The following is a 15867-nucleotide window of genomic DNA, read 5'->3' on the forward strand; positions in this document are numbered from 1 at the left end:
TGGCCAATTTTTTGTATCAATGATTTTTGTGTAAAATGACAAAATGAATTCCCTTTGAGCTATGTAACACCATGAATATATGCCCAAATCTAAATAATTTTAGTGTACATAGTTCTTTTATTTTCTTTCTTTATTAAGTAGACCTATCCATACATTCATCTCTTTCAAAAGTTTATCGTTAGCATTTACTCCACTAAAATTCTAAAGATTGTTATGCATATTTCTTGGACATTGATGCGGACTACAAGCAATATATCAAATCCTTGGGCCGTCAAATAGCCAGCTCTGTATGCGTCATATACTTATATTGTATATTGTGTATTTCCCTTACAGCCGTACTTGTATTCCTCCTAGTTTGGATTTTATATGTTTAGATGCCTTTAATTTGTATTCCGGGGTCCTTCGGGGAATCAATTATCCATTAATTAATCCTACAAGGATGTTACTTCTGCGACTCTAGGACAGTTAACCAGTTTAGAAAGACACAATCAGCTTAGAAATATACCATACTCAGTCGGATGTACCAACGGGAATACCACCGGAGTTATATTCCCGTTGGTACTCTACTTATCCACTAGAATTAATTGGCCCTACTCAGAACTTTCTTGTTTATTTGAAGATTAACCGGTTTGATTGTATATCCTGGAAAAGAGAATTAACCGAATAAAAGGGTAATATCGATGTGATATAAATGCACATATGACATTCAGAAAACGGATGAACAAACTCTATTGATACTAGGACCAGACACAAAACACAGTTGTTGACACAACAGACTCAAAACTGACCCATCCGAACCACTAGCCAAAAAGGTATTACTACATACACTACGAGAAAATAGAGAAAAGTTCACAATGTATCTTCACACATCTATTGCAAGTCTTTAACTGATTTCATCAGCTTAGTCCACTTCTTCCATCTTGCTTTCCTCACCAGTTTCCTCCAGTGCAGGCATGTCTGCATCTTCACCAGCTTCTTCTTCTTCTTCTATGCTAAGGCCCAACTTCAACATCCTGTGAATTCTTGCGGCGAAGGTATTGGGGTCATCAAGACTAAAACCAGATGTCAGTAGAGCTGTCTCAAAGAGCAACAATACAAGATCCTTCACTGATTTGTCATTTTTGTCTGCCTCAGCTCTCTTCCTCAGTTCCTCCATGATTCCATTGTCAGGATTAATTTCCATTGTCTTCTTGCTGGACATGTAAGAACTCATGCTGCTATCCCTCAGAGCCTGAGCCTTCATGATCCTTTCCATGTTGGCTGTCCAACCATACTCGCCAGTCACCAAGCAACATGGAGAATCAACAATCCTGTCAGAGACAACCACCTTTTCAACCCTGTCACCAAGGATGTCTTTGATTATCTTGCAGAGATTCTCAAAGGACTTCTTCTTCTCCTCCTTTTTCTTCTTCTCTTCTTCAGTTTCATCATCAAGCTTCAGTCCCTCCTTGGTAGCAGATACTAGTTTTTTACCATCATATTCCTTCAGCTGCCCGACAGCATATTCATCAATGGCATCAACCATGTAGAGCACTTCATATCCTTTCTTCTTGAGACGCTCCAAGAACGGGGAGTTTTCTACTGCCTTCTTGCTTTCTCCAGTGATATAATAGATGTCTTTCTGGCCCTCCTTCATCCTAGTGACGTAATCCTTCAAGCTGGTCATCTCATCACCGCTTTTGGTGGAGTGATAACGAAGAAGATCAGCTAACTTGGCTCTGTTCTGGCTGTCTTCATGAATACCCAACTTCAAGTTCTTTGAGAAAGCCTCATAAAACTTGTTATAGTCCTCTTTATTCTCCGCAATCTCATTGAACATCTCAATACATTTCTTCACCAGGTTCTTCCTAATCACCTTGAGAATTTTGTTCTGTTGCAGCGTCTCACGAGAGATGTTCAAAGGCAAATCATCAGAGTCCACAACACCCTTCACAAATCCAAGGTACTCAGGGATAAGTTCCTCACAGTTATCCATAATGAACACCCTCCTGACATAAAGCTTGATGTTGTTCATCTTTTTCCGAGTGTCAAAAAGATCGAATGGAGCCCTCTTGGGCACAAAGAGGATTGCCTTGAATTCAAGCTGCCCCTCAACAGAGAAGTGTTTGACAGCAAGGTGATCCTCCCAGTCATTGGTCAAACTCTTGTAAAAAGAGGCATACTCCTCCTTTGTAATCTCTTCAGGTTTGCGCAACCAAATAGGTTTCTGCTTGTTAATGAGCTGCCACTCGTGAGAAACCTCCTTAATCTTCTTTTTCTTGCCTTTCTCCTTGTCTTTATCTTCATCGACCTCCTCAACAGCACCCTCCTCATCTTTCTTGGGCTCATCATCTTCATCATCACTGATTTCTTTCTCAGTAGTCTTCTCAGTCCAGAGGTAAATAGGGTAGCTAATGAATTCGGAGTGCTTCTTTACAAGGTCCTTAATTCTCCTTTCCTCCAAGTACTCTAGCTGCACATTATAAAATCAAAATTAGTTACAATCATCTCTCAATTAGGCCTAATGGAGTTACTCTCTCTGTCCCAATGATAGAGTTCGGATATTGAAAGTCAATAATTTAACAATTTAAAAACTTGTTATACATAAAAATAAAAAAATAAAAAATAGTATAAGTCACAATAATTAACCATTTCAAATATTTAAAATAAATTGCAGCCAAAGATTTTCTTGTTTTAACTCTAAAAATCCATAAACTGAGACGTATATTGAGGCAGAGGACGTATGTACAACCATTGATGCAGGAAATACTGCAGCATACCTGGTCCTCCTTCAGGAAGAGAGTAATTTTAGTGCCTCTGCCCAATTGCTCTCCATTGACATCCCTTGTAACAGTGAATGAACCACCAGCTTGTGATTCCCAGACATACTGCTCATCATCATTGTGCTTGGTGGTCACAATAACCTTCTCAGCTACAAGGTAAGCAGAATAGAAACCAACACCAAATTGACCAATCATGCTCACATCAGCACCAGCCTGCAATGCTTCCATAAACTCCTTGGTACCGGACCTTGCAATCGTACCCAAATTGTTGACCAAATCTACTCGGAGCCACAAAACAGAAAGCATCAGTACCATTCTACCAACTAAATCTGAAGAACCTAAATCAAAAAACATTTTAAAAAAAAAAAAAAAAAAAAAACCCTCCTAAAATGTATTTCACCATTGGTATCTACCGGTTCATAGTTGTATTGTATACATTTTAGTGTGAAATTAAATTTCCTAGCAGGATCGTCAGGAAACTGGAGTATTAATTGAAAATATTTTATTCACAGTTGGAAGCTGATCACAGAGGAAAAAAATATCGAAGGGACCAAATATATACATTATCAATAATTAAATCCAACAGAAAAGTTCAAAACAATCCTCCTAAAATATTCACCATCCGTTATATATTAAAGTGTGAAATTAAATTTTCAGGAAAATAACAAACGGAGTATAAATTGAAAGCATTTTATTCACAGTTGGAAGCTAATCCCAGAGAATCGCAGGGACCAAATGGAGCGCTTAGATATATAATTATCAATGACTAAATCCAACACATAAAATTCGTCCATGTATTATTTATTTCATATAAATAATATTTGTTTAACGAACAACGCATGCAGACATAAGTGCCATTGCAAAAGCAGTAAACCAAAAAACAGCTCTAATAAAGTTCTCGTAAAATAAACAGAGAGATAGTATAACGCAGATAAGCAAATAACAGAAAAGAAGTAGAACAAATGTGATTACCTGCTTTGGTCATGCCGATACCGCTATCAATAATAGATAACGTCTTATTGGCCTTATCAGGGACAATACGAATGAAGAGTTCAGGTTGAGCATCAAGCTTGCTCTTATCCGTCAAGCTCTCAAATCGAATCTTATCCAAAGCATCAGAAGAATTGCTAATAAGTTCCCTCAGAAAAATCTCCTTGTTGCTATAAAAAGTATTAATGATCAAACTCAACAACTGGTTAATCTCAGCCTGGAAAGCAAAGGTCTCTGCTTCAGCCATTTGAACATCCGCCATTGAGAATAGCTAATGTGTGAACTGAAACTCAAAGGACGCAATCGCAATGAAGAATGACTTTGTTGTTCTAAGAATGCTTTTGATCTGATTTAAGGAGGAGGAGGGGGGGTTGGTTTTATATATATATATATATGAATGTAGAAGGATTCTAGGTTGTTCTATTATCTAAAAGAAGTTGCCTTGAGAAAAGAGGTGAAGTCTCTGCTTCTGGAGTCTTCTACGTCCCTCTAGACAGTTATTTTTTACTCCTACTCGTCCCTTCTGGTACATCCGATTAAAAAAAAAAAAAAATCCAACTCCGCTTTTTTTTTTTTTTTTTTTTCCTCTAATAAATTTTAATTCTGATAATACTATTTAATCATACCTAAATTTTAATTAATTAAAATATGCAGTTTTGATTTTTTTTGTATTGAATATTTACAAAAATATTATAAGTATTAATCAGTTTACTACTTAATTACACATATGAATCATAAATTTGTGTTATTACTTCATAATTGACGATAATATATTCTAAAATATTTTAAATATAATATACTTTTTGCATAAAGGAACTAAAAATACATATTTTAAATAATTAAAAATTAAATATTGCAATTATTATTAAAAATAATTATCGATGACAGAGGATTAAAAATGCTATCATCCCTCTTATTTTTCTCTTTTTTGTTCTCTTAAATTTTCTGTTTTATTTCTTTCTCTCGGTGACGTGGAAATGGCCAATGGGTATATGCATAACGAGATTTTGTCCACCTAAGCATCTGGAATGTTCTCAACTCTGGGTTTATTCCTCGTATGGTCACTCAAATTTAAAAAATTTCTTACAAAAGTCATTTTTATTTTATTTAGGACAATAAAGTCATTCAAGTATCACTATTTTCCTCAAAAAGTACTTAAACACCTCAAAGGCCTCCTTCTATCCTAATTAGCATGCCACGACACTAAAGCCCAATTTTTTTAATTTTATTACTAGACATATTTAACTCATCAAACTCATTTAATCAAGTTCATATTTTATATCCAATCAAATATGACTCAATTAAAAAGCGACAAAGCAACAAACTATCACGCAATCTAAATGAATTAGAATTAAAAGATGAACTTTTAAAATCTGTAGATAAGTTTTAAAAATAAAAATAAAATTGAATTTGAGTTACTTTAGAGCTTTATTTTTTAGAGCTTTATTTTAATGTATTGGTAGAAATTAACATTGTCACGACCCAACTAGTGGGCCCTGACGGATACCCGGAGCTGGCTACCGAGCACCACTCATCATGCTGTCTATCATACTCAACCGGGATATATATCATTATCAACATAGAACTTGTCATAAACCAATTTCCGAATCTCCCAAAACATGTATATATGCATAAGCCCACGATGCTACAAAATGATGTCCAACATATATACTGAAAAAGTCTCATAACATCTACAATCCACATATAAGTATCTACGAGCCTCTAACTGAAGTACTGAAATCATGAGGGTGGGACAGGACCCCGTCATGCCCCAATATATATACAAAAGAATATACCAAGTAATGGCAACTCCGAAGTAGTGGAGTGCTCCTGCAAATCCGCTGAGTAGACTCCTAAGCGTCTGCACCGTCTCCCGGTCTACCTGTGGGCATGAACACATCGTCCATAAAAGAAAGGACGTCAGTACGAACAATGTACTGAATATGTAAGGCATATATGATAACATAATAAGGAAAAATAGAAAGCATAAGAAGAAAAGATAACTGGAACTGCTTGCCTCTTGAGGTGGAATCATGCATGCTCACTTTTACCTTTAAAACATATCACACATACATACATAAACTGTCTGAATCAATAACATCATTAACCCGCGTACGGGGTAATCATTTCGCGCCGCCCACTAGTGGTGTCTGCCCATGCCCTATAGACACGGTGTAATAAGCGGCCCGCTTTAGCGGTGCTGCCCGGCCATTTAGGCACGGTGTAATCATCATTATACACTCAACATGAAGCATGCATAAGAGCTCAAGTAAAAGCTGTAACTCTATTGGAGTAACGTAAGGTCGGTAACCTTCGATTATCTTATGGAACCATCATAGTCATCATCTCTCGCCTTGGAGGAAATAGCATTATAAGGTGAGACTATCAATAATGAATAACAATCAAGGAAATCATGCATCAAGGTCATTAATCTCATAATAGCGTGCTTTCATAAGCTTAGAATCTCGATGGCTATAATCATCATTATCATAACTCATTTCTTATCTTTATCTCATGAGAGCTCTTAATAATCAGGGACTCATAATTTTCAGAATGTAAGAAAGTCATGGAAAGATAGAAACTATTATGTGATGGAAGTCATGCCTTAGAAAGAAGGGTTAGCCTTACATACCTTTACGTCTCTTCAACTTTATCGACTAAACGCTTTCCTTCTAAGCCCACAATTCTACATTCAAGAGAATTTGTACTAAGATTAGACAACCGGAAACATACTTAAGCTTAAGCTAAAGCAACTAAGAACTAATGAAAATTGGGCGACATTTCCTTTGTTTCGACAACTTCCTGGATAAAATAAGACAACTCCCAAACATCAATAAGAACACCCATAATATCATAATCAATGGATTCTTCAAGTTAAACATTGTTTACTTCTCAAATCCACCTTCAAAATCATCCATAACCATAACTATAGTACAACATCATATTTATTCTTCACATAATACTTCCTCAACGTCATTAGCATCATTTATAACAACATTATACTCTTCTCATACTTAAGAATCATAATTCACATTAACTTACTACTCAAAATATCATTTTTTCCATATTTGAACTCATATTCTACTTTCTTCTCTAACCCAAGTCCTTCAACCCCTCAATACTCTTAATAACATGAAATGAACATGAAACTCACTTTGATGATGTAGGAATGGACTTTGGATGAAAATACTTCACTTGGAGAAAAACCCCACTTCAACACCAAAGAGATTCTTGGTTTCCACAAACCCTAGAGAGCATCCTTGCACTTGATTCTACTAATTTTTGGTATTTAATCTTTGATTTACCTTGAATTTATGCTAGAGAAGTGTATGAAATATTCTAGAGCTTTCAAGACTTGTGGGGAGAGTGAAATCTGAAAAATAACGGCAGGGGTCATTTATTTATAACTGGAACTGGAAAGTTCTAGTGAAGCGGTTCGACGAGCGGGTCGACGGTCCGTCGACTTGCTCCATCGACTTACGCCTGCAAATCTCTGATTGCAGAAACACAGGGACGGTGCACATCGACGGTCCGTGACAAAGGATCGGTGTCTGCAATTTTTCCGATTCGCCCGTATTTCGTCGATTCGATTCGTTCAACTTATAATCTCGTAAATTGTGAATACCGCCGGGTACATTTGTACAGGGTAAGACACTCTCTACCTTAACTTTCTCCAACAAGCTTTCTTCTCTCTCGTCAAATGTTTTTGGAATCTTAATTAGAATCATTAAGTATCCCTTCTTACTTGTAGGGACACCATATACACCTTAACTTGCGTTAGTTTGTTTATCGCGCAACAACTCGAAATTCCGAGGTGTAACAAACATGGCAAGTTGAAATATCTGTATCATAACATGAAATAAATTAAGAATAAATTATATTTCATATAAGACTAACAAGATAATATTTCAAAATAAAAAATAAGAGTAATAATATAATTTCATAAAATAAAGTATTATACGAGTGAAAATTCTATACCTTTTTGCATGAGAAATAAAAAGACCTCAATGGTATGGAGATGGAAATGCCAAAAATTACAAACTACATATATAAGAACAAATAATTAAAAATAAAGAGGAAAAATTTACACTAACTTTATTTTTTTAAATTTATCCCGATACGAATATAATCTTTGTATTATATGTGTAGTTCTATTTTAAGGTGGAAAGAATATCTTGTTTAATTTGGAAAAAAATATTGAAAAAACTTGAATTTGAATAGAAAGATTAAATCACTTGAATTTAAATTTAAATTGAAAGATAATTTATTTGAATCGAGATTAAAAAAAAAAAATTTAAAAAAAGTGGCTTAATAGAAAGTATGATTTGATTCTTTTGCCGCTAACCGTGTCATATTTAATTGGTTATAAATTATGAAGTTTGATGAACGTCGTCGTTTATGAGGTACAATCACATGCCTGGCGCAAAATTGAGAAAGTAATCTAATAATAGGCGATTACCTCAACAACCTTCAATGCCTAATTCCTCATCTTTTCTTCTCCATTACAAAAAGATCTCTCTCCATGTATTTTTTATCCTAATTGTTTGTTTGATAGTTTTGTTGAACACTTCATCGCCAAAAGAAGGCATGTCTCGATCAGACGTCTCATTGGAGTTATAATGGTAAATACTTACTTGCACTATGTACGGTTGTGATTACATCAACTCAAACAATTCTAGCTTAATAGTTAAAAAATTAGAGTAAGAATACACGTACTGCATAACTTAACCAACTAATGAAGAGACATGCCTCGCACGAATTGATTGGATGTAAATGTGATGGTGTGAGTTTTTAGAGTCACCGGTCCCCCATACACTTTGTTGGTTCAAATTTAGGGATTATTATCCCACCTATTATATGGATATATAATAATAAATAATAATTCTAAAATTTTGATATAGATTTTTCCTAATCTTAATTAGAATAAAATTAAGTTTGTAACTGGGATAACCCTTAATTCCTATAACCAAACGGCACAACAGTTTTTTTTTTGAATATTTTAAAAAATATACAGCTTTTGAAAATATTTATGCCACCAGCCCAATATACAATATTATACAACATTATACATAATGTATCAACCTTGTATAAAGTGTATACATAATGTATCAACCTTGTATAAAGTGTATAAAAGTTGTTTATACATAAATATAAACTAATCGGGTGTTTATACACAAAGTATAAACTACGTGGCGTAAATATTTTTTTAAAACAAACATAGAGCGTGTAATTTTCAATTTTGTTTTTCTTAAATAAATAAATATGTGAAGTGGGTCACTTGCAAAATTTATGTGGCACTGTGTACATTTTGGTACATGAAATTGGCATATATTAACCAAGTTTTAAGAATGTGGCACAAGTTGACCCATTTTCAAGTTTTGGGTTTAAAAAATTGACATATATGACCCATAAAGTGCTGAGTAAAAATAAAAATTTTGTACATTCTCTCTTCTAGAAGGTTAATTTTGTATGCGTATACTTGTTCTCTTTCCTATATTTCTCTAACTTCTTCCCCAAAATTCTCTCCATTAGAACTCTAGAATGATTATTATTCTTTAAATTCTTCATTAGAGGGTTATTTGTAGTTGGATTTGTTGTTTTTAAGAAAATAATTGAATTTTTAATTGGGTATATGTATTTTGGTTTTTGAATAATAAATTATACTATTATTCTCAAATCTCTCTCCCTTAACTATATATATGTAGATATTTGAAAATATCATTTGGGTTTTAATTGCAACTTTATTTTGGATACATCTATTGTATTCACTTGTTGGTTTGTTGATTAAGATGTATACAACTTAATGTATACACATGTTTTTTTATTTTCAATTTGGTTTTTGTATACATCTATTGTTATTTGTATACATATATTGTATACACTTGCTGGTTTGTTGAACGAATTGTACCTAAAGTATACATATATTGATTGAGATGTATACACATGTTTTTATATTTTTCAACTTGGTTTTTGTATACATATATTGTTAATTGTATACACTTCCTGGTTTGTTCAATGTGTTGTATACACCGTATACACCTAATGTATACATAAATGATATACATTTGTTTGCATTAGTATCTGTATAATTTTGCACTGGTATACATACTAAATATGTGGTTTGAATTTATTATTTTTTTAATTTTTTTTGTATTTCACTGGGATTATTATAGTTATACATATGAAAAATATGTTTACTAAGAGATATGAGAATTTGAAGGAGATCATGCTTTTGCCTTTATAGACCTACTTAACAAATACAGTTTTAATTATACGAAAATGATAGAAGATATGGTGATAATTGTATCCATAATTTTAGGGATTTCTAGTAAGTGAATAAATGAGAAATGGAATCCCTAGTTTTAGTGATATTCAACATGGATTAAGAGAAATAATTAATGAGATTCCTAATTTTACTCCACATCCCTATTATTAAGCCACATCTTTAGTTGATTGGCTATATAATGTCAATTATTTTAGGCCTAGAACATGCTAACATGTTTTGGGTTAAAAATATGCCAATACTCTGTATTACTTGTATTAAAATATCAAATATCTCAAGTACGGTACACTTTCAGATGAAAGAGGGGAAAGAGTGTAACCCTCTGTTTGGATGGTTGTTTCCCGTGGTTCATTAATCTACAGTATGGTATAATACACATGGTGTTATCATCTGCATCGTATTAATGAACACAATGTTTGATAGATCAGACGTTTGTTGTGGTTTAATAACATTTGTATTGTTTGGTTTATTTTGTATAGTGCATCGTATAATAACTTGTAAGTTTACTAAAATATCCTTAACTCTTAATTAGAAATTAATTTATATATATTAATAAAACTCAAATAAAGAATAAAATAGGAACTTTAAAAAATAAGTAGGTAGTGGGTGGGGGTGGTGGAGGGGTGGGTGGTGAGGGGTAATGGGTGGTGGTTGGGGTGGTGGGCGTGGGTGGTAGAGGAGTGTGGTAGTTGGGGTGGGGGTAGGGTGGGGTGGGTAAGTGGCGGGGGTGGGGTAAGGTGGATAGTGGAGGGATAATGGAGAAATGAAATACGTGAACTACTAAAAATCATCAACCAAGCGATTACAAAAATTAAGACTTTTTATAGTTATACAACCATGGAATAGCTACCACGGATTTATAATATTATACCACATAATTTTAAAAATAATGGAAACAAACATGGTTTGATAGAAAAGCAATGAACCACGGGAAACCACCATCCAAACAGGGGGTAAGTAGCCTTCTTTCGGTACTTGTGCGGAAAAACGTCAAAACCTGGTGCTCTTCTACGAGAGCTCAATTTGTGCAGGCGAAATGGAATCCGAGGACCCAAAGCGGAACAAACCTACTAACCATTCTTACACTTCAATACAAAAATCAAGCTTAAAAATACCTGTTCTGCCAGCAGAACTCATCACCGAAATACTTTTAAACCTACCTGTGAAATCCCTTTTGAAATTCAGGTGTGTTTCAAAATCTTGGCTTTCTCTAATCTCTAGTCCTAAATTTATCAAGACCCATCTCAGTATATGTGCTAATAATAAGGCCTGTACCCACCATAGACTTATCTTGTCATTGGTTCAACCAGTCTATAAACGTTCCCTTATTTATGATCTTATGGACTGTTCCCTTAGTACTTTACTTTATGACTCTGTTACTAAGGCATTTGACTTGGATTATCCTATGAAAGACCCCCAAAAATCTTTTGAGGTTGTGGGTTCTGTCAATGGGTTGATTTGTTTTACTATTGAGCAACAAGACCTGTTTCTCTGGAATCCATCAATTAGGAAGATCAAGAAATTGCCTGATTTTATTCCTAAATTGAATTTTGGTTACTCTATCATGCATGGTTTTGGATATGATGAGGTTCATGATGATTACAAGGTAGTGGCTGTTTCCGGAGCTTCGAGTTATGATATTTCACATCAAGTTGAAGTTGAAGTCAAAATATATAGTGTAAATAGTGATTCTTGGAGAAGTATCCATGATTTCAATACTGGGTGGAAATTCATTAGGTGGGGTATGTTTGTGAATGGGAAGCTTCATTGGGCTGGTACTACTTCTGAGAAGTTTGATTCTTATAATGGTTGGGATATCCAATCTATTGATTTGGCTGATGGGAAATTGGGAAAGGTGGATAAACCCTGCTATGGAGAAGGAGATTTTGATCTTGAAATGTGCCTGGGAGTGTTGGGAAGTGATCTTTCTGTGTTTTGTAGTTATCAGAGAACTCAAACCGATGTGTGGGTTATGAAGGAGTATGGGATCAAAGAATCTTGGACAAAGATGTGTATCATCAAGTATCCTAATGATATTGTGGGGAGTCTGCTCTATGCACCCTTTTGCATGTCAAGTGAAGGTGAAATTTTACTTGAGGTTGGATCAACTTTCATAATTTACAATCCAAAGGATGACTCGATCAGATACCCAAAAGTTACGAATTGTGATTCCTTTTATTGGAAGAACACGTACATTGAAAGCCTAGTTTGGCCCATTTTTACAGAATGAACTAAAGATGCATCAACAACGATGGCTTTTTCAGACGAAGACAATTAGTAAGAGTTCTCTATACGTTTCGATCAAGTGCTATTAAATTTTGTATCTATTGTCAAATATAGCACAAGTCACTGCATATTTGAACCCTATCTGCCTGGAGATTTTGTTAGTCTTTTTTCCTTTTTGCTTCATGAGACAACAATTTTTTTGCAAGAACAGTTATTCGGTTGAGGTGCTGGGTGTCTTCATTGACAAACTAAATTGCCGTCAACTTTGTTTCTCTTCTTGACCAGTATTTTTAAGGGGGATGTTATGCCTCTAAACAGAGTAAGAACAAAGAGCACCTGGGACATGGAAATCATGGCAGGTGAATGCACCAATAATCAGGGTTTCATTCCAGGAGGCTTCTCCAATAATCTTCATTAGGTGAAAAGCTGATAGGGGTAAAGAAGGAAACACAGGAATTACGGAACAACGGTTAAGATCTGATGTAGTATCTAGTTTTGGTACTTCTCTCCTGCACTAATACTGGTGTTTTCCTGGCTAGCTATGTATTTCTCTTTAGGTCTATTTTCTCATTGTTCTGCTTATGTGGCCAATCAAAGGTTGAATATCTTCCACTTAGGCAGTAACGTTGAGCTAAGTGATGGTACGTTGCAAGGATAGAGCAATTTAGGAAGCGAGTTTAGCTGTTGTGATCATGAGAGGGCGGTGGGCGTACCATGGACAGGGGGGTGTAGGAAAAAAAAAAATGGAGATGAACAGAAGGCCTTGTCTGGTTTAAAAGTAAATAAGACACAAACTTTTGTCATCTTTGTTATTTAATTACAGTTCTTCCGAAAATAGGAAATTCTTATATCGTGTTTAGAATATCTTAATGACTCTTCTTTTATGAAACTTTTTTACATGTTCTGTATTCCACAATATTAAAGTTAAAATAATTAGGCTCCAAGTGAGAGATAAAAACCCCTGTTTAAAGCATTTCAAGTGTAACTCCTACTCGTATGCATCAACTATCTGTCATGATACTTTGAAAATTTGACTTTAGTCTATGTAGTCAAGCGATAACAAGGAAATATAGCTAATCCTTGTAAAAAACAACATCAAAAGTCTGATAGACATGCAAAGACTTTTATTGCGTTTCAATTTGTTAATTTGCGTCCTTTGTGAGACATTAAACTGAGGAAGCCAGGGAGAATTGCCGGCCAAGGAAACTTATTTTGCATTACTAGAACAGTATGAAGGAGAAAAGGGAAGAAGAAGCTACTTACCATCTCCAAAAAGAAAAAAAAAAGACAAGGTAAAGAAGCCAAAAGATTTGTGTTTGAAAATCCTTGTGAGTTAGACTTAAGGAGCTAGAGAGGGTCGTGGTTCTATGTAATCTCTAGCTCTAAATCAACTACTTACCCATCTTTTGGCAGCATTTTATGTTGAACGTAGCTTAGTATGAGTATTGCTTGTGACTTAACTTTTATTCCTTTGGTATTTATAGTAGATTAAATATATCATTTGAAGAAAACACTCTTCCGGATTTTATTTTGAAAATAAAAGTGTCCTAAGAAATGAAATCATGAAAATCAAGATTTTTTAAGACCATCATATTTTTGACATCAGATAGTTAACCACGTATATAGGTTTGTGTTTATTGCTTAGTAGTTCAATGGAAGCATCGTTGACATGTCAAAAATATGGGTGGTAGGGAAATGGAGCTCATCTTTTACCTTAAACAAGGCGTGCAGCTTCTAATTGAAAATGCTGTTTGCTACATGTTAAAACATAGACCATTCACGGGATAGCCCTACATGTGGTGCTTTCTAAGTCTAAATTGCATTTTATTTGTGAGTTGCTTTGTTAAATTTTAAGTTTTATGTACTATCGAACTTTCAAGAAGTGAATACAGATTTTCGGAACAACTAAATTACCCCTTTCTGACTACACGGATCAAAATGATGAAGCATGGGGTTTTCCTATTTTATAGTGTTCACTGTGATGTACTAATGTTATTTCCATGTGCATTGAGCAAGACATACCTACATGGGCTAATTGCATATCACATTTATTTGTAGCTTGAAGTCAAGTTTGTCCAGTCGAAACGTGAACAAGCTTTTCATTCACTTGAATATAATATGTTTTATGTAGTTTCATATTGAGATTGATCTACTAGAGATAACTGACTTAAATCGAAAACAAAAGGTAAAAGAAGTGTGTCAGAGTAACAACTTACTATTCTCCAATTTGCTTGATTTCATGTAAGTGCTATTCCTGCAGGTTGCCGAAATTGAAACAGAGAAAAGACACAAATTGTTGAAACTGAATTGGAGCAGCGGAAGTAGAGTGGTGGATATGAAGGTCAATTAAAGGGCAATCCCACTAGTTAGAAAAAAATAGCCTCTTCAGTACTGCTTTAAAGTGGGAAGACACAAGTTATATCATCGTCTGTGCTTCTTGTGGTGTAAACATTGTTTAGAAGAGACCTCATTTTCCTAGCTGGTTTTTGGTTCCAGTGTGAACCTATGCCATTTAGGCCCAATGTATCACTTATGTTTAGCTGGATGAAACTTTATTTCAGTTTTATGACAATGCTTTATGTTAGCATCTTTAATTTAAATATTGATGCTTCTTGTTGAAGATCTTCTATAGGAATAATTACTCTTCATTTATTAAATTATATCAAAGTATGTATTAAATCTAATCTAATTATATAAGAAATCTTTCAAAAATAGTGGACAATTTATAACCCCGAGAGAGGAAAAACAATCTAAAAACAGCTATGCATCCACTGTTAAATTGTCTAATAATTATTACTAGCTAACCCACGGGCATTTTCTCTGCTCACAGAGGCTTAAGGTAACGAGATTTGCTATCTCCTTTCCTTTTTATTTTGGTTATGGAAGCTTTCGGTAAGACGATAAGCTGTGGAATATAGCAGGTTGAGCGGGTTTACAGTAGACAGTGGAAGTGGAGCTGCACTTGAAATATCCCGTATGTTCTATGCGGATGATGATGTGTGATGATGTAGATTAGGTATTTGAAGGTGATTTTGTCGATTTTTGAGGTTGCATTGGCTTAAGAATTAATCCGGAAAAGAGTACTCCTTCTATTCCAATTTATGTGATACACAATTATATTTAGAAATAATTTAACTTAAAACTTTCCCTTTTATCGTCTATGAAATGATTTACATCCACACAAATTTCTATGACTTGTTGTAGATCACAAGTTTCAAAAGTCTTTCTTTCTTTCTCAAATTTCATGTCTAATCAAACTATATCACATAAATTGATCAAATTTATCCTTTATTATACTTTGGATCTATTCAAATCTTCGTTGTTGGTCAAATGCGCATACTTAGACAGACGTTTCTCATACATGAAAGTTTGAATAGACTCAAAGTATTTCTTTTCAGGCAAAATTGATCAATTTCATCCATTTTCTCATAGATAAAAGGGTTAACTACACTAAAAAAACCCCATTACTGTGGTTTAATTACGGAGAGATTCTCTATATTTTAAAATCAACTCTTACACCCCCGTACTATGAAAACCCTACGCTTACACCTTCTACGATGTATATCCGCAACTAAATATATTAAAATATAATTATTAAAAGACAAA

At 34.4% G+C, this 15867-nt stretch overlaps 2 protein-coding genes across 2 annotated transcripts; one reads left to right on the forward strand and one right to left on the reverse strand.

The window, feature by feature from the left end:
- Window positions 1-705: 705 nt before the first annotated feature.
- LOC132056514 (heat shock protein 82) lies at window positions 706-4146 on the reverse strand. The gene is made up of 3 exons (XM_059448748.1): window positions 3735-4146; window positions 2760-3040; window positions 706-2452 (listed from the first exon to the last, which is right to left on the reverse strand). Exons 1-3 carry the CDS (start codon window positions 4012-4014, stop codon window positions 902-904), a joined length of 2112 nt encoding a protein of 703 aa, XP_059304731.1. The 5' UTR covers window positions 4015-4146; the 3' UTR covers window positions 706-901.
- Window positions 4147-10989: 6843 nt separating this feature from the next.
- Window positions 10990-14834, forward strand: LOC132056515 (F-box/kelch-repeat protein At3g23880-like). Its single transcript, XM_059448750.1, has 2 exons — window positions 10990-12312; window positions 14522-14834. Exon 1 carries the CDS (start codon window positions 11072-11074, stop codon window positions 12263-12265), a length of 1194 nt encoding a protein of 397 aa, XP_059304733.1. The 5' UTR covers window positions 10990-11071; the 3' UTR covers window positions 12266-12312; window positions 14522-14834.
- Window positions 14835-15867: the final 1033 nt, after the last annotated feature.

The sequence above is a fragment of the Lycium ferocissimum genome, chromosome 5 (genome assembly GCF_029784015.1).
Source record: "Lycium ferocissimum isolate CSIRO_LF1 chromosome 5, AGI_CSIRO_Lferr_CH_V1, whole genome shotgun sequence".
Taxonomy (NCBI): Eukaryota; Viridiplantae; Streptophyta; class Magnoliopsida; order Solanales; family Solanaceae; genus Lycium; species Lycium ferocissimum.